Here is a 25,799-nt window from a genome sequence, read left to right on the forward strand (position 1 = left end):
ATGCATTAGCAATGGACATGTCTGTTCACCTTGATCTTAGATTTGCAGGATTAGATCAAGTAAAGCATGTAAAAGATCTTCTCAAAAATTTGGAGTCTGGATTTTTTGCTGCAGCAGTGTAGTACTGGAAAGGAAAACACTCCCTGTGAGGAAGCCTGAAGCTGGTGTTCATTCACCTTGTGAGTACAGCTTGCTGTCTAATAACTGAATGGAAAGGGGAGGGGACATTGAATCTGATTTGTCTACTTTATGAATGACTGTAAACAAAATATTGGTTTATAACGATAACAAAATATGAAACAAGAAAATTTAATTTTCAGCTACGAAAGCTTTATTGGCAAATTGCTCCACGTCTTGCAGCTCTTTTAAGAGAATGATGAGAGAGCATAAGGAAGGCTTTCTTAGCTTTCAGATTACTATTGCAAAACCATAACCTGCTGCTTCATTTTCAGTTGGTAGCGTAAGATCACCCAATCTTTACCCTCAACCTCACCCACAAGCCAACTTGTTGCAACAACCACCACATGTGAGGAGAGGTTTTGAGATGAGTGGGTGGAAATCAACGTAGCAGGAACATTTGTGATTTTGTTGTTGTGTTGGATACCACCCACAACCCATCCTTGGAGCACAAACCTTCACCACTACCACCAGCATCTTTGGCAACAGCTTTTGAAAATACTGCAAATTGACCTTAGACAGTTTGAAAAACTGCTAGGTTTTGTATATATGCTAAAAGTATGTTTCTTGGTTTTGCTAACAGAATACATAATATTAAAATCTGGGGTCGAGTTAAGGCATTTCTGTATCTGTAGCTCCTTTTAGATATCTTTGAGAGAAGTGTTTTGTCCTGAGCACCATTCACAGTAGCAATTGTGTGTGTATTCATATAGCTTTTATAAACTAAAACAGAAAATATCAAAGCACCAAAAATAATGATGGAGGATGTCAATGAGTTAATAGTCAGGGACACAGCTCCTGGACAAGCGTGACCACAAGTAAATCTTGGATTTGTTGTTTTCTTCTATACCTTCTGAGATGGTGATTTGCCCTGCACAGCAGAACAGATCTTAGCCTTTCTTTTTTGCTTACTAGAGGATTTGCAGAGCAGGAAAAGAAGATTACAATTCCTCTCAGCAGAAAGTAATCCTTTTAAGTTAGGTATGTCAGCATTCATTGAGAAGTGTGGGAAAGTGCATGCTACTTAAAATGCTTGACAGGTCTCAGAGAAGCGTGGTGGCAGGAAGATGGGAGCAAAGCCCCCAGTTGTGATTACAATGGCCCCCAAATTGGAGACTTTTAGAGGGGGCAATGCAAACGGAGTTCAGGAGCAAGGATTAATTTTAATGTTTATTGAGCTTGGTAAATTCACAGCAGTAAAGTTCAAAATTATAACCTAGAATGGTATTTGTTCATTTGAAACTCATGGTAAACAAATTTTCTGTTTACAAGGTCACATCAGAAATGGTGGTTCTGTCTGGTAATTTTACTGTGCATCAGGATGTCAGTGGTGTGTTACTGAGTATCCCATAAACTGATGGATCTGCTATACCTGATACATATTCTGAGCAGCTCATAATTCCTTCAGTACACATTTGATCTGTTTGGAAAGTTATAGTCTTATTATAGTAATCATACTTAGCCCAAGACAGAACTCATTGTTATGAATTTCATTGTACAGTTTATGAGTTTGAAAACTTGGATTAAGGCATTATCAGCAATGCTCTCATGAGATGATGAGCAAGGTCAGAAACTATTCTGGACCCAGTAATTGCAAAATAATTCAGGCTTAATATGTAAGGCTGAAGTTAAAGAGTACCCAGAATTCAGCTGAACCTCATCTGAGGAGCTGATGAGATCCTACTGACAAGACAATAACACAAAAACTGTTAGGCAGTAGAAAAATGAACTTTGAAGTAATATGAAAAGAGGTAAAGAAAATGGCCAGGAATTCAGTGATGGAAAGTCCACACTGATATGTGTTTGCGATACAGCTGCAGAAAAATTAAAGTAACAAAATTTAAAAAAACCCAAACCCACACTTTTAATAGAGCAACATAAAGAGCAACAACTGACAAGAAGGGCTTGGAAATGCTGAGAAGGAGAATGATTGTGAAAGTATAAAATGAAGTGTAAATTTAACAGAAAAAAAAGGGAAACAAAGCAACAAATTGCATAAAATAGCTGAAGATATCAGGCAGCTCATAATGTATCTGTAACAGCATAATAGCTGCACATCTCTATTGTGAAAGAATGCAATTTTATTCACTCTAATTTAGCACAGGACAGTCAACACAGTCATTTCAAATCTGTTGTTCGCAATCCAAGATAGCTTCTTGACAGCTTTTAACAAACGAAGTGCTTCATAATGTAGACTGTTAGGGACAAGCAAAAGAACCAAACCCAGGGTCAGTAGTGGAATACATAAAATGCAAGTCTTTCAGGAATGTATCACACAAGAGATCTTTATTCTTTTGTATTTTAAGAAGTCCACATTTCAATTTTGCTGATATTATACATAATTCCTGCATTTTGTCTTCTACTGAATTCCCTCCTCCCCACCTCATGCTCAAAGCTTCTTATTTCCACAGCCTGAGTGACAACTGCAGGTGCCTCTATAGTGGATATTGCAATGCAAACCAGTATTTAAATGGCCTGCTTTGGCTAAAGGGTTCTTTGTTTGCATGTAACAACTCTCCTCGCATTCTCTCTTAACAAATACTCTCCATATGATTGGAATATAAAGGCTTGGAAGTACTTAAATGGGAAGTCCACCATGTGTTACACTGAGGATCAGATACCATGGTACATGGAGAGGCTCTTCCACTTTTAAGGGTGGCTATTCAGAGAATGGCAAAAGACAACATTTTCTCATCTGTCCTTCACTTTCCAACAAAAATGTTCCTTTTCTCTTTTATTTTAAGTCAATAATTACAGTAGAGTATTTAAAAGACCTAGTCAGACCTGGGAACTCATTGTAGTAGGCAGACTGCACAGTGCATTTTGAAGCGCTCCCCTAAACGAACACATATATATAACTTTTAATTCTATGTCATCCAGAAGGTACTTAAATAGTCAAAACAATCTGAATTTATTATTAGCATGGTAATTCACAATCGAGTTTGAAGGCAAGCTACAGAGTAACACAGTTGGTTCCTGTGATTTGATTTTATCAATTAAAAAACAATAGAGGTAGTTATCAGGAGTTTATTTCAGCCAGATTACGTAGGTAAGTGAATTTCTTGCTGTTCTGGTCCAACTATCCAGACTAGAGGGCTTGTGGAAGATCACCCACATGCTGCTAGACAGAAACCTGGGTGTGAAACAAACCCTCAGACCTTATCCTGTCTTCAGTTGCTCTCCTATTTCTGGAGCACGAGCCTGATGAGGACCGGCTGAGGGAACTGAGCTTGTTTAGACAGGAGAAAAGGAGGCTCAGGGGAGACCTGATTGCTCTCTGAAGCTACCCGAAAGGAGATTGTAGCAGGGTGGGGGTCGGTCTCTTCTCACAAGGAACAAACCATAGGAGAAGACGAAATGGCCTCAGATTCTGCCAGGGAGGTTTAGATTGCATATTAGGAAAAATTTCTTCCCTTAGAGAGGGAGCAGGCTTTGGAACAGACTGCTCAGGGAAGTGGTGGAATCACACCCCTGAAAGTGTTCAAAAATAGCGTGGATGTGGCACTTGGGGCCATGGGTTGGTGATCGTTCGTGCTGGGTTAATGGTTGGATTTGATGATCTTAGAGATCTTTTCCAACACTCACGATTCTAAAGCTACATCATCTGCATTCTCCCTCTTCTTAGAAGTTTTCAAGAGGGTTACACTTCTCGCTTGTACTAAATTAACAGTTTAAATTATTTGGAGGATGGAAGCCTATTCCCCCAAGGCAAAGACCGCTCCTTTCAGACTAACTGCGACGCGTGTGTACGAAAGAACGGACGATGCCGGGTGCCACGGGGGGAGCGCCCGCACCACCAAGGGCTCCGCAGCAGCACCCGGACGGCACTTCCCCATCCCCGGCCAGGCTACACAGGGTGCCCCGTCCCCATCCCGCTTTTCCCGCCGCCGCCGGGCGGCTCCACCCCGCCACCGCCCCCCGCTCCTCCTCCCTCCTCCGTCCCCTTCCTCCTCCCGCGGCAGCGCGGGCGGCCATGGCGCGGAGGGGCCGGCGGCGGCGGCGGGGGGCGGCGGCAGCGCGGACCCGCGGCACGGTGAGGCGGCCCACGGGCTGCGCGGAGCGGGGCAGCAGGGTCGGGCGGCGGGGAAGGGAGCCGGCCCGGCAGCTTTCCGCCTTCCCGGGACAGCGGCGGCCTTTGTCCGCTGACCGCGGCGCGGGGGGTCGGAGGCGCTGCCCCTCAGCACCCGGGCGGGGGGCGGGCATCGGCGGGGCAGCGCCCCCGGCCCCCCGCGCCGCCCCCGCTCGGTGCTCGCGGTCCCGGCCGGAGCGGCAGCCGCGGTCCCGCCGGGCGCCCTCCACGTGGCGCGACGGCTCCGGGCTTGTAAAAGGCCGGGAAGGGGATGGAAACCGCCCGAGGGGCTCAGCACCGGCGTGGGGCAGCTGGGATCTGCGGTGGCTCTAATAAAGGCTGATGTGGAGGAGCTCTGTTAATTAGTTAGTCTCTGTGAGCCTGGGGATGCCACTTCAGAAATAGCTAATTAATATAGTTATTTTTAATTCTGGCCGCTTTTTTGTTGGTGGTGTTGAAATACCGCGATGGCACCGCAAACACGCATGTAAGTATTGGTGAGGCTGGAGGGTTCGGGACAAACACAGGCGTGGTTCCGCTGGCTGCGGTCTGGTCCGAGCCTGGCGCGTTCTTGGGTGCGTCAGGCTGGTGTGCGCTTCACATCTTAGGAGGGGGTGTAGCTATGGATTCACAGAATAGTTTGGGTTGGGAGGGACCTCATCTAATCAGCCCCCCCGCCCTCGAATGAGCAGTGCCATCTTCAACTAGATCGGCTTGCTCAGAGCTCTTTCCAACCTGACCTTGAATGTTTCCAGGGATGGGGCATCCACCAGCTCTCTAGACAACCTGTTCCGGTGTTTTACTGTTCTCCTTATATGTAATCTAAATTGACTTCCCTTCAGGCATGGTGAGCTTCCCAGATGGTGGGAAGGAGTGAGGGGAAAGTCAGAATCTCAGCTCTTGATGATGGAAAGTTAGGGCTTTATATGAGTTTCTGTGGGACAAGAGTGTACTAGAGACCCTCGGAACATAGGACCTCTGCCCTGTCAGAGACTTTGTAAACCTTCTACCTGAGTATGACCTCAGGCCCCTCATTGTCCGTGTGAAGATAAGAGCACTATAAAACAGTTTGGGAAAAACCTGGTTGACAGAAGCAAATAGCACTTTGCTTCTCACCTCCGGTGCTGGAACAAGAGGTTCTTACCATCTGGTAGTCACCTTTCTAGTGCAGAGCTAAAAGGCTGCACATGTTCAGTCTGTTTTTGGTGCTTTCCTGTTTCTCATGGGAGTTCGTTCTTGTCTGAGTGCAGCCTTGTACTGGCTCTGCCTCGTCTTTGTGATACACTGGTGAGCAGTGAGTTCAGCTCTTCCTGGGCCAGAAAGACATGGTGGCAAAGGTTTCCTTGCCTCTGAAGTCACATACTGTCTGCTGACAGGCACATTAACTTGTATGTGCCCCCATCGAAAACAATTGCTAAAGAAGTCAACAGTACAAAGTTGTTTTGAATCACAATACCTGCAGTTCCATTTCCGTCCCAGAGTCTAATTTACCAAGTCCTTGCACAGCAGTTTCAGTACACAGAACTTGTTAAAGGGAGGCTGGCTGACAAAGCACTTGCACCCAAAAAGTCTGGACAGTAGTAATGGAGACACAGAGCAGGGATGTGTAGTATGCCTGTGGTATTGTACAAAAGCGTTTTCCTTGGAACCCCAGGGCTTGGAAAGTAATTAGGCACCACCATAGATGAAAAGAATGTTCTTGAATTATGCAAAATTAATTCAGAAATAGCTGTTACAACTGTTTGAATCGGTGAGAGATTAGATAGTACAAAGGAACAGATAGTAGTAGTTGACAGTGTTTGTGTTCATATGACAGCATGCTGATATTCACAGTATTATCAGCGTTTTTGAAAAGTATTGCCTATGGATGGTGGCATTTTAAATGGCTCACCATATGATTATGATAGTTGGAAGTTCCTTACTTTAGGATAAAAAGTAAGCTTGATAGGCATTAGCTTATCAGTTTAAATAAGGCAACATAGAAACCCTATTCCACTGTTCTGAAAATAGCAGAATTTACTTGGATTTAGCAGTAGGTTGTCTGAGGTGAAATTGCCAGAACTCTTTCAGGGGGCACCATGGAAGTCCCAGGAGTTACAGGCTTAGGCATAATCCATCTTCACCTTCACTGGAATCACATTATGTCTGCAAAGATCATAAAAGTGGGTGATGACTGCTCATTCTATCACTTGTTCTTTTTTTTTCTGAACCTTTCAACCTCCTGCCACTTGTGCCAGGAATATGTTTCACTATCCAGAAAGTTTCAGGGGGTTGTGGTCTAACGCTGTTGAGAAATTGTGATGATCATCTAGGATCTTCCTTGCCTTCCTAAATTTCATTGTTGCCCTCGAGTCTCAGGCTGGTTAGGTGTTGACAGTCCTGTTGACTGTGCATCCAGTGGTGTGATTCTTTTGTGCTGTATTAAGGGACTCTTTGCCTTCCACATCTTTCACTCATTTGTATGATGCCTAAAATTAAACTTTTGCAATGCTGTTCGCCTTTATGATTTCAGTGGAAAAACCAGGATCTTGACTTCTGAATAGTTTTGGTTTACTGGTTTGGCACCTATTGACATTTTGGCTGGGGCCCTCTATTCTTGTAGTGCTGCTCAGAATTGTCAGCCTTGGAATGCTTCCCTGTTCGGTTGTTATTTTGGGGTATGAGCCAAATCCAGTGCCTGTAACCCTTAGGTGGTATGCCTTGAGCTTGCCTCTGTGCTGAACCTGGGACAACTTAAGAGACTTTCCAGCGCGTGTTGAAGGTGTGACTTTGCACAGATTTGGTTTGTGTGAGCATCTGTTTGGGGTTAAACTGGAATTATTTCAGTTTGACTGATTTTGAACATGGTTGAAATTGCCTGTCCTCTGCTTTGAATAGGAATACATTGTGCAAACTTGAATAAGGGAACACAGCCGAACTGATGGGTTTTTTTTCGTGGTAGGAGCAAAAATAAGAGAATTACATCTAGCCCTGCTTTCTCATACTGTATGTTCTTCTGATACATCACTGTCAGAGAAGAATGTGTTAGTGTAACAATTGACAAGGAAAGTGATGCATACAAATAATTCTTAAAAATCTCAAATATGTTAGTCAGTGGCTTAGAAATAGCTGATGCTTCCCACAAAATCTGTGAATGTGCATGCAGGCAAGCGTTCTCTCCTTGCAGCCTACAGAAGGGCAAGTTGCATGTTTTCTGGCTTTGGTATCAGGAAAGTTGCTTTTTCACTTGAAACATGAGAATTCTTCCTGTTGATGTGGAAAGTAAAACAGCTCACCTCAGGCTTGTCTTTTTTTTCCTTGTCTAACAAGACAGGTGGAATTCATGGGGATAGGGCTTGGAAAAATGTTCTTGTGACAGCTGGGGACCTCAGGTGCCTTCCTTTTCCAGTCACTCGTGATTGAAACAGATCTGACAACCCTCCTGGCCTCATTTTCTGTCTCTCAGCCTTGGCCCTTGGTGACAGCCTTGCCAGCCTCCACAGGCACACATGAACTGCCTGCTCATGGTTCTGTGGGAATGGTAACTCTGTGCAGTCCAAGACATCTGAGTGTGCTCCTGGATGTACTGGTGGTATTTTGTCAAATTTGGAGAAGGGAGAACTGAGAGATGGGGATGTCTTGAATTTTGGACTTCTGCTGAAAAAACAGGATTGATTATTCTGGCAGTTTTCGGATTGTGTGCTATTTGTAGCTGGGAAGGTTTGTTTTTGAAAACTACCTTTTGGGAGTTTTAGCAATTAACTGTGTTTTATGTGCAAAAACAAATGAGTTCAGTAGGTATGAAATCTCCTATTAGAAATAAAACTGACTTTTTCAGCAGCTGTGAATTATTTCCAGCTTTTGCTAGACTTTTGGTATTTATCCGTTGTAGCGGGTATCTTTAAAAGACATTACTTCTCACATCTGCAACACTGCAGCAGACCATTGTATCTGAACGTGTGGTCTGTTCGTGTTGAAATATTTTCCCTGAGCAAACTTGGAATGTTCATCACCTCTTTGCCTTCCTGCCTTTTTAACGGATTTAATGGCAAAAATGCTCTGTGTCAGCCAGGTGTTTAGAATAAATTTTGACATTTGTGTTTAGGCATATATGTATTTACTTTCTTTGTATATACTAATTTGTTGACAAAGTTAAAATCCTAGGCTCTGATGCTGATTGAAAAGCAGTTTCAGAATGTAGTTGAAAAGTTATTTGTATACTGAAAGTTAAAAATGAAAATACCAGTGGCTTCCAGGACTACACAATTAATGATAGCAAACAAACCCATCATGGCAGAGATGTTTGGTGCATGCTTGTCTTTGATGTCTGTCTGCTGATGACGGTGGACTTCTACTGGGAATAAACTTTACTTGTGATTTTGGGTGCAGAAATACAGGATTTCAACTGTGGAAATAGTGTTGATGAGCAAGCTTCATGGTGAGGATGCTCTTTTTAGACTTCTGAAGTGTGCCCACCTTGTATGCATCGGGTTTGTCTATTATTACCTTAAGCCCTTTTGGTAAAATGGGGACTCATCAATAGCTGAATGAGATTCTTTGTAGGCAGGCTATGGGGAGCAAGTCACAAACTAAAACTTTGAAGTTCTGCAGTAAGTTACTTAAGTCAATACTAGTACCTTAGTACTTGGGAATGCATTAAAGATTAAAAAAAAAGTCTTCTACGGGGAAAGAGTTTATGTTTCTTTTGGATCAAAATCAGTAATTACACCCCCATAATGACTCCTCTGGTGCAGATGCAGAAGCAATAGATGAAGAAGAAGAAATTAGGCATACAGTAATCACAGCAGTGGCTAACTCACTCAGCTGTACATTAGCACAAGAACTAATATAGTGGCTCCTGGAAGCAATTATTCCTAGCAGCGAGGCGCATAGCTCCTGGTATGTTTTTCCATTAAAATGCATAATGCTTCATTTTTAACACTTCTCTGTTCTGAGTGAATTCCATCACAGCAGCGGATTCTGGCTGTTGGCTGTAGGAGGGCCGGGGTGAGGGAGTATCCAAAGGGGTTCAAGTATGGACAGCATGACTTCAGCAGAATAAAATTGGGCCCATGTTCCCACGTTACTGTAGCTTATTTCAGAGAGTGATACTTTGGTCAGGTTACTGCTTGTTCTTGTAATGGAGGTGGAACTTACTTCAGCAACATTATTTTTGGAGAATGAGCCTCCTTTGGGTCCTTCACCTTGGCACAACTAAATTTTAAAAAAGATAAAAGAATAATAAAAAATAATCATTATATGGGAGCCTGTATGAGCAACCTTTGTTGTCTGTGAGAGTGGGAAAGGGCAGACTGCTCTTGATTCTGAACTTCATCTCAGTGATGTTCTGTTGAACATTCAGGACTGGAGAACAACTCCTTTAGATGAGGAACTGTCCTCTCACCATGTATTTTTATGTCTGAGAAGTACTTTACCATGGAGTTAAACACCCTACCTATCGCGTCCCCTTTCTCGCCCCAGATCTTGAGTTTCTACTTAGGGATTAAAACAGTCTATACAGAATTTTCCTGGAGTTTGGCTAAATGAGGTACAATTTACACATAGCATATTTTGTGATACAGATTTGTACTTGCACAGGAGTACAAAAATAAGTTGTACTGTTGCCAGTTTGAGTCTTCCTGTTAAGCTGGCACATCTGACTCTTACCTTCTGTCTTGTTTTGAATCAGAAACAGATACCCAAGGATGTGGCCAACATTTTTAATGCCCCCAGTGGCAATGAAGATTTTCCAGGGTTCCAAGATGATGCTTCCAGACAAAACTTGTTGTCAGAGAACAGCTATGCTAGTTTTGATTCCCTGGAGTCTGGAAAAAAGGTAGGAATGGATTGCCATGGTCCAGTTATGCCCTTTGGGTGCAGTAGTACTCTGAACCTGTATCAAAGCTGTGTGAACCCTAACTCACACAACAACTCATAATTTGCAGTTCTCATATTAAAAATAAATGTAAACAAACTTGCTATCCTTTTTAGGATTTAATGATGGTTTTTAAAAATGTCATAATATGAAAAAGAAAATGGGTTTCATTAGAAGGTGAGTTTAAGTGAAATAGCTAAGTGTAGCAAACAGGAAAGATAGAATTACCGTTGTGGGCTGGTGTGCTCTGGATACCTAAGGCAGTGGAAATGCATGATACTGAATGGCCATTTGTGAGTATGCAGACTTCAAGGTATTTCTTCCAGAAATTTATCTCAGTGCTGTTTCTGTACTAAATCATGTTTTGATTGTGGTGACTGACAGAAACCATCAGCTTCTGCTGTGATAGTGTGATTTGCTGGTTCTCTGCTCTCTTGATGGTAAAGGAGCTTGGATCAGTGCAATGATTTGATATTTTTCCTTCTCTGATTTCGTAGCTGGATGTAGCAGCTGAATTCACAAGAAAGGAATACAACTGGTGTGCTGTCTTGGCTGCACAAAAATTTAGTTTTTAGGCTTTTAGGAGCCTATATTTGATAGACATGGGATTAATGTATTACAAGATACCTTTGTCATTTGTACTCCCAGAGGAGCCTTTTCCTAGTCCATCAGGTCAGTACTTGGTTAAGAGGTGCTGATGGCAAGGAAGATGATTAGTGTTAGCAAATGAAACAGGCAGAACAAGGCTTGTAGGAGTATGTGCTGTTTCTGGGCCTTTATAGGCAAATGATGTAAGAAGAGTGCAGAAACCTTTTGGGGGTAGAGCCAGTGTCTTTGCGTACAGAGAAAGATGATGGCTAAAATGTAGTGAAATATACTGGGTCTAAATTGGTTTGTAATCTTGTTGCTAGACAGCAATACTGATAACTTCATAAAACTGGGAGGTAGCTTACTCTTGTATTTGTGGCTTTGTGTGGAGCATCAAAAAGGATCACTGGGGAGAGGTGGTGGTGGAGGGAAAGCCTTCTGTGGGAGCCTGAGCTTCTGCTTCTGCTGCTTGCTTGGGGACTGCAGATCGCTTACTTTACTTCTCTCTCCTTTGGTTTCCCAACTTGTGAAATGAAGATTATGATAATGGTCTTTGCTGAAAAAGCATTTTAAAATCCTCTGATGAAAAATGCTACTGCTGCTTTAACATGTGTTACTGAGAATCCCACTGAGACTTGTTCCAAATTTCCAGCTGGCACTGCAACCTCCTTCTTCACCATGCCTGTGTTTCCCTTGGGATGAGAATTACTTTAAATGTCCACTGGTGTTGAGTTTAACTCCTTTACCTCTAAATGCTATAATAAAAATATCCTGAGTTCCATCCAATTGCAACAAAATCTGCAGTCCTTGTGCATCATGGCCCTTCATCAGGATGAGCATCAACTGGAGTTTATGATGCTAAACACCACTGTTGCTGCAAAAGACTATAGGTACCTGTGCAGGAAACGAAAAGGTTTTGGTGTGAGGGGCAAAATTATGGGAAGTTCAGAAAAATTCTGCCATTATTGGGAAAGGAGGCAAGGTAGCTGCCCTGCTGAGGTGATGAGTGGAATGTCAGTGCATCAGGTGTTCTCTTGGATCTGATGCATAAATAAGTTAACAAGTAATGTCCTCTGTGTGCCTGCTTTTCCTCAGAGCTTTCTGAAGTCCTATTCCCAGAATCTCTGCATTTCTGCTGAGCTTCCACCATTTCTTCTATAGGTATCCCTGACAGGTGTATTTTACCTTGTATAGACAGGTCTTCATAGATGCAACAGCATAGCTCTACATGTGTTATTTTTAGTTACTTTAGCTAACAAACAGCATATTCCCCCCCCCAAACTTCATTGTGGAATTTCATGAAAACACAGAATGCATAAAAACATCAGTTTCCCTTCAAGAAATGTAATTCAACTTTTAAGTAACTTCCCTATTGTGTTTGTTCCTTTCTCAAGCAGCTGCACTGCAGCTATCAACATCAAAAGAATGAAGTAATTTTGCTCAGAGAAAACTCATTCCAATTACCCATAATAATTTGTAGATGTTTTAAGTGTAAAGAAAGAGCATATGCAGTAGCAACCCACCCCCCTCCTGCCCAGTCCCCTTTAAGTTTTTCACCAGATATTAATGTAAAGAAGTGTGTAATTAAAGTCTGGGAAGGGAGGGAATTGAAAGGAAGAATAAACATATTTATTGAGTGCATTGTATTAAAGGTGATTTTTGTTTTTCATGTGGGAGGAAGAAATAGCAGAGGAAAATTGGGGAAACAAACTTATATGTTTCTGACTTTCAAGGGGCAGGTGTGGTGTGAACATGTGAACAAATCTTTTGGGAGACTAACAGAGAAGTTGACAAGATGGTCTTCTACTAGTTCTGACTGGAAGTATGGAAATACATTTCTGATTTAGTAAAAGTATTGTGTTTAACTCGTATGTAAGAGTGTTTTAATGAGATCTTTTTACTTCCTGGTCTGTAGGCAGAAATTTAGGATCTGTCTGCCCTAGAACATGTGTGAATAATAAAGTGCACCAAAAACAGAGAGTTGAGCAGTTGAAAGGTGGAGGGATGTTAGTCAGGCTGTTTGAAGCTCTGTGGATTTGTGTTGGTATCTGGCAGTTCAGTGATGGTGTAACAGTGTGAGGAGGAGCAGACTCCCATCTCCAGGAGCCTGTACTGCTGCAGCAAGCCTAGAGGAGGTAGTTGTTTTACTGAAATGTCAGAAAAGGAGGGCTCTTTCTTACTGTAATTGTGGTTTGTATCATCTTTTATTCAAGGCCTGGTTTTTTACATGCAGAAGAAAACATGCCAAACAACATGATAATTTACTCCTAAGACAACTGATAGTTTATTTTTTTTTTTGGGTAGTAATGAAGGGGAGGAAGAGATGAAGAAGAAAGTTTCCCCCCCAAGAAGCAGCTCAGTTAAAGCCCTGGGCTCAAAATGAGGGGAAAAAAAAAAATCTTTCTGGGTTAAAATAACTCAATGCTGAAACTGAATGTTGTCTTCTTTTTTAGTTTTGGCAGGCTCTGCCTGCTAAGTGCTTTCACAGGATATGCCATTGAATTGGTACCAGCTTGAACCTCAAAACTGGTTTACTGTGGCTGTGTGACTACTCTGTATCTGTCTCTCACAGCTACTGGCTGGTATTTTTGCAGGGAGGCCGATTTCAGTCCAGATACCTCACTGAAGAACTGCGGAGGATTTTCACTGAAGACACAGACTCTGAAACGGAAGCATTTGAAGGCTTTGCTTCAAATGAGGTGCATGTGAACAAGAAAGAAGTTCTGGTAAAGGCAGTCACACCTACATGTCAATGTATACGTTGACTTCTTTGTTCCTGTCTCTTCTGTGTAAACCTCCTGTTCTAGTAGGAATTTTTCTGATAACACTGTGATGTTCTTTCTTCATCCTAAATTTAAATGTATTACCTTAAAAGAGATGTATTTAATGTACCACCACATATTAGAAATGAGAACTTCTTCCCCTGCTTGCAGACTGACTGTGCTGGGCAAGATTCTTCCTCTGGAGACAGCCATGTCTGTATCCCAGACTATATTAATATGTAGATTTTGTATTGATTTCTGCACAAGAAGAAGTCGTGTACTGTGAACTTTTAAAAATTTGTTGATTTAGGTGAATTTATGATGCTGTCTTTGGGTGCTGAGACTGCTGTCTAGAACTTGTGTCACAGCCAGTAATGTAACATGGGATTCTTCCTGCCTCTAGACGGTGGAGTCAGACCTGAGTGATGAAGAATGCCCTAATTTATTGGGTAATGAGGAAGAAAAGGAGGAAGTTTCCCCCAAGAGAAGAAGCTTTGGCCTTCGTGTTGCTTTGCAGTTTCCCACCAGAAAGTCATCTGAGAAGAAGGTGCCTGAACAGTCTTTGTCTGACTTACCTGTAAAGGACAGTGAATCCCTCACACCTCTTTCAAGAGAAATAAACTGCAAGTGGTCAGACAAACTAGAGGGCTCCACTTCAGAGTCTGAAGAAGACATTAAAGAAACACAGGAGGAAAGTTCCAGTGCAATGATTAAGAGAGCCATAAATATAAAAGAAAATAAAGCCATGGTAAGACTTATGAGTGCTGTTTTGTTCTCTGGTGTTTACATGCAATTACTTAGCTTCAGCATATTTGATTTTTGGAGTCCCCCTGTTGGCGCTATGCTGGGAAAATCTTACGGTGAATTTTTCTACCTGGGAAAACCCTACAGGTCTTTCAGCACTCAGACATTTACCTCTAAAATAACCTCAAGTAGGAGTAGGCTGGTCAAGTTTAAAACCAGAGCTGAACCAAGCCTTTTTAATGAGGATGTGAACAAAGTTACAGATGCCCAAGTTTTGTGGCCTTATATTCAGAACATGTCAGAAAAACAGCTGATCCCTTCAGGTGTTTCATGGTGTCACTTGCACAATAGATTTTCTGCTTTTTGTTAGTGCACGACAGATCTGCTGCAGTTATTGATTGGAAAGGCAGGTAGAAACTGCTAAGGACCATAAATGTAATTTTTGCACTGCTTCTGTGGTAATGTACCTCCAGGACATCTACATAGTGCAAAAGATCATCCTGCTGAAGTGCTTCTGATGCTGCATGTGCTGTGGTTACAGCCCCAGTGGGGCTCAGTTGCTTTATGACAGAGAGTGTACCCATGTCTCTGGTTGTATCTGCACTGCTTAAGAGGACACTGAATTCTCTGACAAAAAGCACAGGTCTTTCAGCAGTCATTCAGTAAAACAGTCCACAGGGAACATCTTACTGTCTTCTGCCAAGGACACCCTGTCTTTCTTTCTTCCCTCTCTCCTCTCATATGAACCGAATTTCTTGTTATTGGTCATGAGTGTCATTACCATGTTGTATTGTGCTCCCTTAGTGCTGTTTCGACAAGATTTTATGTAATTCTGTCTAATTCTAGTTCCTAGTAACAATTAGTGGGAGCTATGAAGTTAGCACTGCTAGATTGGAGAATTTTGCTCATTCAGGAGTAAATGAACCCCTTTTGTGAGCTCCATTTAAATAAAGTGCCTCCACAAAGTTTCATGCACTGAAAGTTCGTATGTTTAGATATAATTTGAAGTGCATGTGAAGAGTGGATGGTAGGTGTTGCTTGTTTGCAAGTTGCAGAGAGCTTTTAATGTGACATCACTTGATTTCAGCTTGCCCAGCTGCTGGCAGAATTGAATTCCATACCAGATCTGTTCCCAGTGAAAACGCCCACCTCAACTCCTTCGGTAAGTTTTCGGTACTGACTAGTGGTGACAATCGTTTTTGTTAGACTTAGGATTAAAGTGTTTAATCACAAACTTTGACCAAGTTTGTTCTGGTTTTCTTTAAGTTTGGGTACTTTATTTGTATAGATTTGCTATTGGTCAGGAAGTACTAGGGATTATGTGAGGAAATGGAATTTTATAAGTTAATTTATGAAGAAATAAGAAAACTGAGATGAGATGCTACTTTATATTTTTTGCCCTAGAAATACTATTGAGATGGTAGACATATGTCTTGTGTATGTGGGAACAAAGAAAAATAGTTGCTTTCCTTTGGATTTAGATTCTGTTCATTTCCCTCTTGCAGGCTTTTCTTCTAAAATCCACACTTCCCAGTAGAGCAATGCTCATGAAATTGAAACATGTCAACACAAACTGGAACGATACTGCAGTTGTATCAACTGCCTTTTCTCGACTTTAAGCAGAGGATTGTCAATCCCTCCTAGCTCTCTTTAGTGTTTTTCCACATGTATTATAAACAGAAGAGATGTGAGGAAAAACTGAAGAGCCATGTCTTTGGAAAGCCCATTTAGAAATGCTGGTATGGTGGTTATTAAGTGAAAAGATGAAGCCAAGTTAAACAGAATTTAAAAGGCTGGATCACCTTGCTAGCTTTAGTTAAATGTTGTAGAGACTTAAACATACTTTAAATATGTACATAAGCCTGCTACTTTTATTTAGTACCTTTAATGGAGGAAAGGAGAGGGCACAAGAAGTATTCTCGTTACCTCATCTGCTTGATTTTTGACTTCTAGCCTGCCTCCTTGTAATGTGTCTTTCACTTCTTTGAAAGAAAATGTAAGTGTATGGTAGCAAGCAGACTTGCTTTCTACATCTTCTTTATACTGTCAGATTTAGTAGCTGCCTTATGGTAGGTGCCCAGGCAGGACTTATGGTACGTGAATTCAGTCATGCAATAATTGGCAGGTGTGACAATATCAAGAGGATATTTTTCACCTCTAAAGAATTTCCAAGTTTTAGGAATCATGAACCATGAGAAGCAGCTTAATAATGCCCTTTCAATTTAAAAAGTTTAAAAGAAAATAAACTAGAATTTGGATTGTTCCTCAAAGGTGTATTCAGATTGTGGGAAAATCTGAGCATTTAGCTACCAAAGAACAGTAAGAACTAGCTTCTACCTTAATATGACAATATGTTACATTTTGGTGTAGTTCTATGACGTTAATTGGAATAGAATTTGATCTGAAAGTGTGGTGTTTTAAAAGGAGCAGAACGTTATAGTCTGTAGGGAGAATACTTAAGAATGCTAGAAATTGGTGAGGTTTGGCTTAACAATTAAGGAGTGGGAGAACAACAGATTAATTTATGATACTACAAGTGTGGGACAGACATTTTCAGATTGTTTCTAGTGTTTAATGCTACAAATAACTGAAAGGACAGTTACTGGAATTTTCTTCTCCTTCTAGAAACAAAAGAAAACCCCAAGGAGGACATTTTCTGAAGGCCAGATAGCACGTCGAATGAACCCAACCAGAAATGCTCGTCCACCAGAAAAATTTGCCTTGGAAAAATTTACTGTGTCGGCTGTCAAATTTGCAGAACATATCCGTAGCTATAGGCAACAAAACCTCTTGAAGAGACTCAGTGTGGTATTTGCCAGACTTTGATATCTCCAGTAGTCAGGAATTAGGAAACATTTAAATTGTTGGCCAGGACTTAGACCAGACATGACATCTTACAGAAAGTTATTGAGAATCTTTGGTTGGGATTAGCTACAGAAAAAGTTATCTCCAGGCCTTTCTGCCTCATCAGTCACCTGTTAAGTAGGCTTTGCTTGTGACCTGTGTTGTCCAAGCGTAACAAAGCAGTTTACTTACAGTCTGTTATTTATTCATTATCTGAAAATTCCTAGCCCTTATGAGGAAGACTCTTTAAGTGTGCATCCACACAGACTGGATACCAGTTCTACTTGTAGGAAGGAGTGCTGGGCATAGCTGAAGCATTCTAGAGGGAACTTGGCTATTAGAAAAAGTGGAGTAGCACTGAATGAGAACCTGAGCAGGCAAATGACTGTTTTGGACAGAACAGAGCCAATCTTAGAGTGAAGGACAGATGAGATCTTAAGAGGCAGGTATGGGGAAGGCTAAGAATCAGATAAGATTTATCCATGAATACGGGTCAAAGAGAAGGATATTTGGAATGAAAAAAGAGCACTTAATAGTGAGTAGAGTACTCTCTTCCAAATAACAAAGAGGATAGTAAGAAAGGGAGGTCTGGGTATGAAGGGCTAACCTAAAACTTCAGTAGAGGGTTTTTTGCAGGGCATTAGACATTGTCATTGGAGAAAGCAATCAGAGAGTATGCAAGGAGATTGAAGGAGGAAAGCACGGGAAGGCATATGATCATAGTTTCTTATTTTGAGAGGGAAGAAATGGAGTATGAAGGGTTACAGTGGAGGAGTGCAGGGAATGCAAAGAAAAAAAGTTAGCAGAAGTCGTGTCAGGGATTTATGGAAGTAGAAGTAGTAATGATGGAAAGGAAGAACATTGAAACAGAATTAATAAAAAAATGTAGTAGAGAAAAAGTTAGGGAGGAGAGGGAGAGAAAGAGGCAGTGATAATTTGGAAACTATTACCTGTTCTTCCAGTGGTGCATGAGCCAGTAGTCTGCCCACTCTGGACTGCATACACATTGAAAATGAAAGAATTTGTTACCAAGTTTGGTGACAGAGTCTTCGTGACATCAGACAAAAGGTATTGAGATGAGTTTGTTTAGCAGGGGGATTGTGGAGTGCGCAAAAGAAGGAGATCATCAAAGTACTCGTCTCATCGTCCAGTAGAAGATATTACTGAAGAGGACTTGGACAACATTGCAGTCACTGTTAGAGACAAAATCTATGACAAAGTTCTAGTAAGTGGCTGCTGTATTCTTCAGTTTGTCTGTCTGCTTGAAATTAAAAGTCTCTCAGTAGTTCACTGGAGTTTGCTGAAAGGTGTGCTTTCCTGAGGTTCTGGAGAGAGTGCAGCTCATCATTATTATGTTATGCAAGCACAACCTTGAAAGCTTTGTCAGGCTTGACTGTGCTGGTTGATACACCCCACCAGCTTTTTGCCTCTGGAGAGAAGTGCTTTCTTGCCACAGAGCTATTAAATAATGGCTGTTGCTATAGCTATGACTCACCACTGATAAGAGCTGGCATCCTTTTTATCTCTCATTCTCAATATAAATGTTGTGTTGGTTGTACCATTAAATAATAGTGATCCCTGATGTTCCTTCTACCCCCTGGAAATTACATTTCTGTACAGGTTAGGTAGTTTCCAAAGTTCTTGATGGAACTTCTCCTTACCTTCTTTCACTGGATTTGGCTATTGATTGTCATAAAGATCAGCTTACTATGTATTTCATTGTATTGGCAGAGATGAGTCACAATGTCATTTTCTGAATAGTTCTAGCTTTTTCTTAGGTAGAAGAAAGGATCAGGACTGCAACATAAGGTTCATGTAATTTGAGACTTCCAACACAACTAACTGAAGCTGGATGCTGTCTCTGTAAAATTCCTGCCATTGCTATATGATTTCTCATAATAATAGAACTTACTAAGATTTTCATTGCTGAATTTGACTTCGGTTTGAAATTTGTGCTTATTATTAGGAAAGGTTGTCATTGAGCATTTAAGATGTCCTAGGATGTTTCTCCTCCTTTCCACTTTTAGGGTACTACTTGCCACCAGTGTCGACAAAAGACAACAGATACAAAGACAATCTGTCGCAACCAGGGCTGTGGAGGAGTAAGAGGGCAGTTTTGTGGACCGTGTCTTCGAAATCGATACGGTGAAGATGTGAAATCAGCTCTGCTTGATCCAGTAAGTATAATTTTTTGGGCCTGGAACAAAAGTATAATGAACAATATATGCGCATGGTAACTTGATGTGTTTAAACTTCTTTGCCATGAGAAGATCTGTAGTACTGTTATGACTGACACTGATTTTGTTTAGAACTCAAGTAGAAAGTGCTGGACCTGTGTTACCATCCACCTATCTTTGTGCTTTGAAGCTCCACTTGCTTATCAGATGGTGGAGGGCAAGTGTGAGAGCTTTTAAGAAAAGGAATCTGTCCACTTTCAGAAAAATGCCAAAACAGACACAATTTTTAACGCTCTCAGTAACGTGGCATGCAAAGCTGGCTCCTTGTTTTAGATTCCAGTGTTTAAATATGAGAAAAAAAGAGAAGGACCCTAAAAGTCTTAGGGTTGATTCCCTTTTCTTTGCTATCCCCGAGACACTGAGCAAGGAGAGAGCACAGGCTGCTGCCAGAGAATGAGGCACGTGGATACACAAAGAACCTCTTAGCAGAACAGAGTGCTTGGCTTGTTCTGAGACCTCCTCTCCTCCACCTCTATTTTAGAGATGAGCTTCTGGGCTGTTCTGAAGGTCAGCAGAAAACTAATGGCTCTGAGGTGCTGGCAGTGGCTGCTGTATTAGCACCTGCGCTTCTGTGTGCAGTTGCTGAGCAGCTTGGAGATGCCTGACTCATGTAAGAGTTGGGTATTCAATTCCAGGAATCGTGCTATACCAGCAGGCAGAGCCAAAGAAACTTGTCACAATGGGTACCCATCTTCTTCTAGGGAGTTGACTACAGTCAGCCTAGCATAGAATGAATTATCATTAGGCATTACAGATGACTTCAGTCTATCTGACAATCAATACTGAGCACATTAGAGAACCTGAGGCTTCACAGTAAGCATTAAAGCATTTAATGATTTCTTTAATCATGCAGAATTTGGAAATTGTTAACAAGGTTGACTGCCTGGCTGATAGAGGCTTTTAAAACCTTGCCCTGAGCAGTCACATGGTAGGGAAGCCATACTTATGTTTGTCTGAGCAACGGGAAGGCCAGTATAACCTTGCTCATAACTTGCTTTTACCCCCTGTCCCACATTCATGCCCTTGCAGGCCTGGATCTGTCCTCCTTGTCGTGGGGTGTGCAACTGCAGCTACTGCCGCCGGCGGGACGGGCGCTGTGCCACCGGCATGCTCATCCACCTGGCCAAGTTCTACGGTTACAACAATGTCAAGGAGTACCTGGAAAGGTGAGGGTCATGCTCCATAGTCATTCCTTATTAAGCTGTTGTAGCCCCTTAAATAACACTTGACTTCTTGCGCCCTGGGGCGCACCTATGCAAATGAAGTCTCTTAGACTTCAGAATTTTTCCTAGGCTGAAATCGGCTTCTTTGAAGTGAGTCATACTGTCTGTGTAAACAACTGTTTTGCTTAAGAAATTGAAATGCTTTTGCCTATTTTGAAATCCCTGCTGGTTCCTTGAAGCCGTATAGAAGTGCTGTTTTGGAAGTTGTCATCTTCAGTAATAGAAACTGTTGTTTATGGGGAACCTGAGTTTCCTAAAAAGCACTAACATTGTTTTCTCATGTCTTCTAGTTTACAAAAACAACTGGCGGATGACAATTGACAACACTGAGCTCAAGCTGTGCCTGCAACTGGTTAATATGTTGAAAAATTTTGACTTCAAAAGTTTATTACTCTGTTTTATATAAGATAGAATTGTTGTGTATAGTACATTCATTTCTGTGTTGGGAACTTTTTGATTGATATGGTCTTATGCAAAAGATCTCTCAGGAAAATGTTTTGGTAGAGAAATCTACATGCACAGACCTATAGGTTAAGTGAAATGGCACTCTTGAACCTTGAGTGGTTAATTTTTAATAGAGCTACGCAAGCACGTGATAGAGAACTTGATCAATTTGAGCAATATTTTTATTTATATAATTGTGCAAGTTTGCAGAAGGGATGTTTAACAACTACCTTCAAAGCATCCGTATCTTTAAAGAAACAAAACACCCTTGTCTACCAACTTGACCTTAAAGATTCAGTTTTCCAACCCTTGCTTTCTGAACCTGTTAATCCACCTCTAGTTTATGGAACTTGTCCCTGCAAAGAAGGAAAGTGTACTTTCATTTGATGCCATTATATTCCAACCAAAGCTGATGCAATCGACCAGTGGGAGGATGATTGGTTTTTTTATTTTATTTCAAAGTGCAATTATTCACAGAAACATGAAGAGTATTTCTTTAAAAATATAAAATAAAATTTTAAAAATTTTAAACATCATCCCAGTAAAAACAGCAGTTTTTGTGTAGTGCATCTGCTGCCTGAACCATCTACCCAGCGGTTATAACTGGTCTAAATCAGAGTTCAGGATTAATTTTTTTTTTGCTTACAGTTCATACTTAGAGGTTTTTTTCATTTGTACAACCAGGCTTTTGAACAACTTTGTTTAAATGCAACATGCTTGTATTGCATGTTAAAATATGTTAAAATTCTTGTAAGATACATGTTTCATTTTATGTAGAGAGAATAAAGACTAATCTAAAGAGGAGTATTTTGTGAGTCAAACTACACCCAGATGCTAATGTTTCCCATTTACTTTCCTGTAGCTGGTGTAATGGTGCTTGTAGATCAATAATCATTATGTGAAGAAACACATGAACACAATACTGATGGATGAGGAAATAACAACATAGAGCACATAAGTGTTACACTAAGGATTGTGTTTTTGTGAGGCAAATCTCCTGCTCCAGCTGACTTTGAAAAATGTTTATCTTCTTTTACTTTTACTACAAGGCAGATTGAGAAAGCAGCATGTATTATTTAAAGGTTAGTACTAAACTGCCGAGAGTGAAGCTATTCCTGCCAGAACCCATTTACCTGACTTCTTGATTTTCAGATTGAAAGTCCAAACATAAGCTGGCCCTCTGCTTTTGGTTTTATAAACTGAACATTCATAAACATTATCAGTTTCCCTTTGATCCACTGGAATTGCCCTTAAAAAAATGATTGGCATTGCTAAGTCAATTCCTTGAGCTGCGCTTCAGGAATCGGCCCCAGCTGGATGTCCAGCCTGGTGCCTGCAATAAACAGCACACGGTTTACATGGTGTTCTGTAGTGCAAGACTGGAATAATTTGGGTTTTAACAGTGGCTAAACAGATAAAGCTGCATTTGAACATGCAGGTTTAGTGCGGACTGTTGTTGTCCAGTTGTGCATTGTCTCTTTGTATGAAAGCAGAGATCAGTATGTAGCATCTGCCTGGACTGGACTTGTGGTTTCATCAACATGCCCTCTTATTGAAAGCAGGGACTGGAAACTATTTACAGTTGGGACTTAAAATATGAATATTCCTGCCAAAGTCAAATTCTCAGATTTTCCCCTAATCCTCCACTAGTTTATGGTGAATTCTCCACCAAAGGGTGGAGAACTATGCTGGAGCACTTAGCATGTATTTGTACTGTGAGATATCAAACAGGTACTTTGGTGTAGTTAAAACAGATGAGTTCTGTGCTGCTGAAGGGCCGTGCACTTTCTGAAAGCTGCTGGATTTAAGTTTGTTGTGTGTTCTTCTAACATAAACTAGCATATAAAATGTTGCTTATGCTTGTTGTGGATTTTAGGAGGATTTATGTGACAGGAAACTATATATGCAAATACCATCACAAACACAAACTTCAGTCACAAGGTTCCATGATACTTCCCTCATATCTAGAGGAGGAATATACAGTATTACCCTTGGATTGACAAATGCTTTAAAAAAAATCCTCTGAAAAATTCTTGTCACCATTTCAAAAAGCCACAGTCATGACATCTTTGTCATTGCTCCACTCTCCCACCCTGGCTTGCCCCTTGGGGCTTCTGTAGTAGGAACTCTCTTCCAAAAGTGTTGCCTTCCTTTTATTATATGTGGGTCTGGTGAGGAGTACAAGTAACAATGATGTTTCTTTAATTGCCTCTGGGAGTCATTCACCTTTCCTCTAATGAGCTGTAACTTAGTTTACAGCTTTTCAAATTTAAAACTAAAATCTCATTTTGACGACAGGCCGGAATTGGCATTCCTAAATGAGATGCTTCAGTCTCAGGAAAACACAGATTCAAAAAAACAAGGTATGATGTTTATCCTCTGAAAGTTGTTAAAAGAGGGGTTGCAGCTCAAAAGATGAACAGGATTTCCATTCAGGGACAGCCTACAACCATATTACAGCTACTGCAATAACTGACTGCTTGAAAATCCAGATGAAAAAAATTTCTTTTAATTCTTACACTTTGCTCACCTAGTTGTGTCATTATATGTCATGGTAATACAGGGATTTTCAAGTACTTTGCTTCGTGGTATGTCTCCCCAAAGGCTTATGAGTATTATGGCATAGCAAATAAAAAAAATCAGAGTTCTTTAGATCTGTTTATTTACAACTGTCAACTGTTTGCCAAGGTGGAAGAAAAAAACAGGAGAAAGACAATTTTTGTGGGTGTTTTTTTTTTTTTTAAATTATTATTTGTTTGGAGTCTTTATTTGTTTGGCTTTTTTGTTTGAGTAACGGCATACTGCAGCATACATTGCCATGAGGTATCAGAGGAATTTCCAAAAACACTGCCTGTTTTATCCGTGTCTAGCCACCTGCAAGCGGCTATTGCTGGTGGCAGGCTAGGGGAAAAGGAATCCTGCAAGATGCTGAACACCCCTTCTTCTTGGGACAAAGGGTGGTGATGGAGCCTTCAGCAAAGTGCTTGGCATTTCTACAAAACCCACTTCAAAGGAAAACTGACTTTCATTAGGAAAAATTTTGAAAAAAAAAAGAACAAAGCTGTTGCAATAGCTGTGTGCTTAGTAGCTAAACCCTGTCACTGTAGGGTACTTACCAGTGGGTAAAGCATTATGTGGATGGAATATGCTAGTTTAGTCCATGTGTTTGGCAAAACATCACAGAAGAGTGTGGATTGCAGCACTTCCATGTGAGGAGAAAATATCAGCTCCCCCTTTGTCTGCAGAAAAATAAAAAGCATACTGGCACCATAAAGAATAGCTATTCTTTCATTTCAAAAAAAAGCAAAAAAAGCCCCAAAATGCACAGAAGAGCAACAGTACTGTTAATAAAAAAGTCATTCGCCTTCATATTGAGGTCCAGCTACAGATCCTCCTCCTGTACTCTTGAAGGCAAACAAGGGCACAGGGGCTCCAGGCAGTAGTCTTCTGCATGACATTAAACTTCTCAAGAAGTATCTCCAGAATATCATCGAAGACATTCTTTAACCTGTCCAGGACAATACAACAGTGCCATTAGAAATCCCAGCAGTCAACTCTTTTTGTCTCTTCTTCTTTCAACTCTGATTACTTTTCCAGGAGAGTGCAAACATCTCATTTTCTTAGATAAAAAACAGTGATGCTCCCTCCCTCACCTTTGCTGTCTTTTTGGCAACAGTACTGACATAAATGACTGCAAAACAATTAACACTTAGCAGCTTCTATTTAGCTTTATATTTTCAAGTAATATTGACCCCTGAAGCCCACTAACACATTGTTCCCAGAATTGGGATGTAGTAGGATGTACTCTGAAATTGTCTTGATTTTCATCTGAATGTGATTGGAGGTTTGTACTTCTCTAGTACCTAATAGCTTCTGTCACTGTCTCCACCACCCACAGTCCTTCCTGTCCCAGGCATTAGGCAAAATACAGTGCAGGCACAGGCACACACGTCTCACCCCCCAAAAGAGCCTCTCTCCATCCCTGCAGGCCTGCTCTGTAACTGAGACAGAACATAAATGAAGAACAATTAATAACAGTACTAAGGAGCAGGAATTGAAATCACAGCATTAATGCAGCTCAGCCTCTGTTTCAGTCCTAGCTTTGGCAGAATTAATGAATGCCATATATAATATTCCAGACTCCCTAAAGTGGATGGTAACTGAATGTGAAAAGCACAAACTTCCCTCAGCAGATGAAGCACTGTTTGGCCGCTTGCAAGAGCTGTCACACTCCCTCCTGCAAAACCTCCATGATCTGATACTGATAAGAGAAAAAAAAAAAAAGAGTGCCTAGAGGAAAAGAAGGGAGTAAAAGGGACTGAGAAATGCAGAAGAGTGGGAGTCACAGGAGACTTTAATTAACTCTGGTAAGGATGAGGAGCTCAAGGCTCAGTCTCATCATATGGCAGGTTTTGAGGCTTCTGGACATAGTTTCTCAGACCTACACTCAGAAAGGAAGGCGCAGAAGACAGCAAGGTCTGAAACAGAACTAGCTGAGATTTCTGATTACATTTTCCTTCCCTGCTCATGTGTTATTCATTTAATCTCTTAAGTACAGCACCAGTGATGTTCCATGAACAGAACTACAGTGCTCCAGTTAACTCCATGTTAAGTGACGAAGCTTATCCTTCTATTAGGGTTGGTCCCTTTAACATAGCATCTGATAGCTTACAGATGTTAATGATATTGTTCTGCTAAACTCCAGGTTCTGTACAAGAGAGGTGCTAAGGCTAAGAGATGGTCAAACAGCCTCCTTAGCCAGATTTCACCTCTTCAGACTACCAGTAAACTAAAACTCCCTGAAAACCTCCTCGGCTACTGCTTACAAGGGAAGTCTCTTGGAGCAGCCACATGGCT

At 41.2% G+C, this 25,799-nt stretch overlaps 1 protein-coding gene across 1 annotated transcript; it reads left to right on the plus strand.

Moving 5' to 3' along the window:
* The first annotated feature begins 3,940 nt into the window (after positions 1-3,940).
* On the plus strand, positions 3,941-21,746 carry CDCA7L (cell division cycle associated 7 like). The gene is made up of 10 exons (XM_032688685.1): positions 3,941-4,033; positions 9,915-10,061; positions 13,283-13,414; positions 13,854-14,198; positions 15,282-15,356; positions 16,820-17,002; positions 18,132-18,263; positions 19,066-19,215; positions 20,305-20,441; positions 20,789-21,746. The coding sequence occupies exons 1-10, from the start codon at positions 3,941-3,943 to the stop codon at positions 20,817-20,819; spliced, it is 1,425 nt and encodes a 474-aa protein (XP_032544576.1). The 3' UTR covers positions 20,820-21,746.
* Positions 21,747-25,799: the final 4,053 nt, after the last annotated feature.

Source organism: Chiroxiphia lanceolata, chromosome 1 (assembly GCF_009829145.1).
Source record: "Chiroxiphia lanceolata isolate bChiLan1 chromosome 1, bChiLan1.pri, whole genome shotgun sequence".
In the NCBI taxonomy this organism is placed as follows: domain Eukaryota; kingdom Metazoa; phylum Chordata; class Aves; order Passeriformes; family Pipridae; genus Chiroxiphia; species Chiroxiphia lanceolata.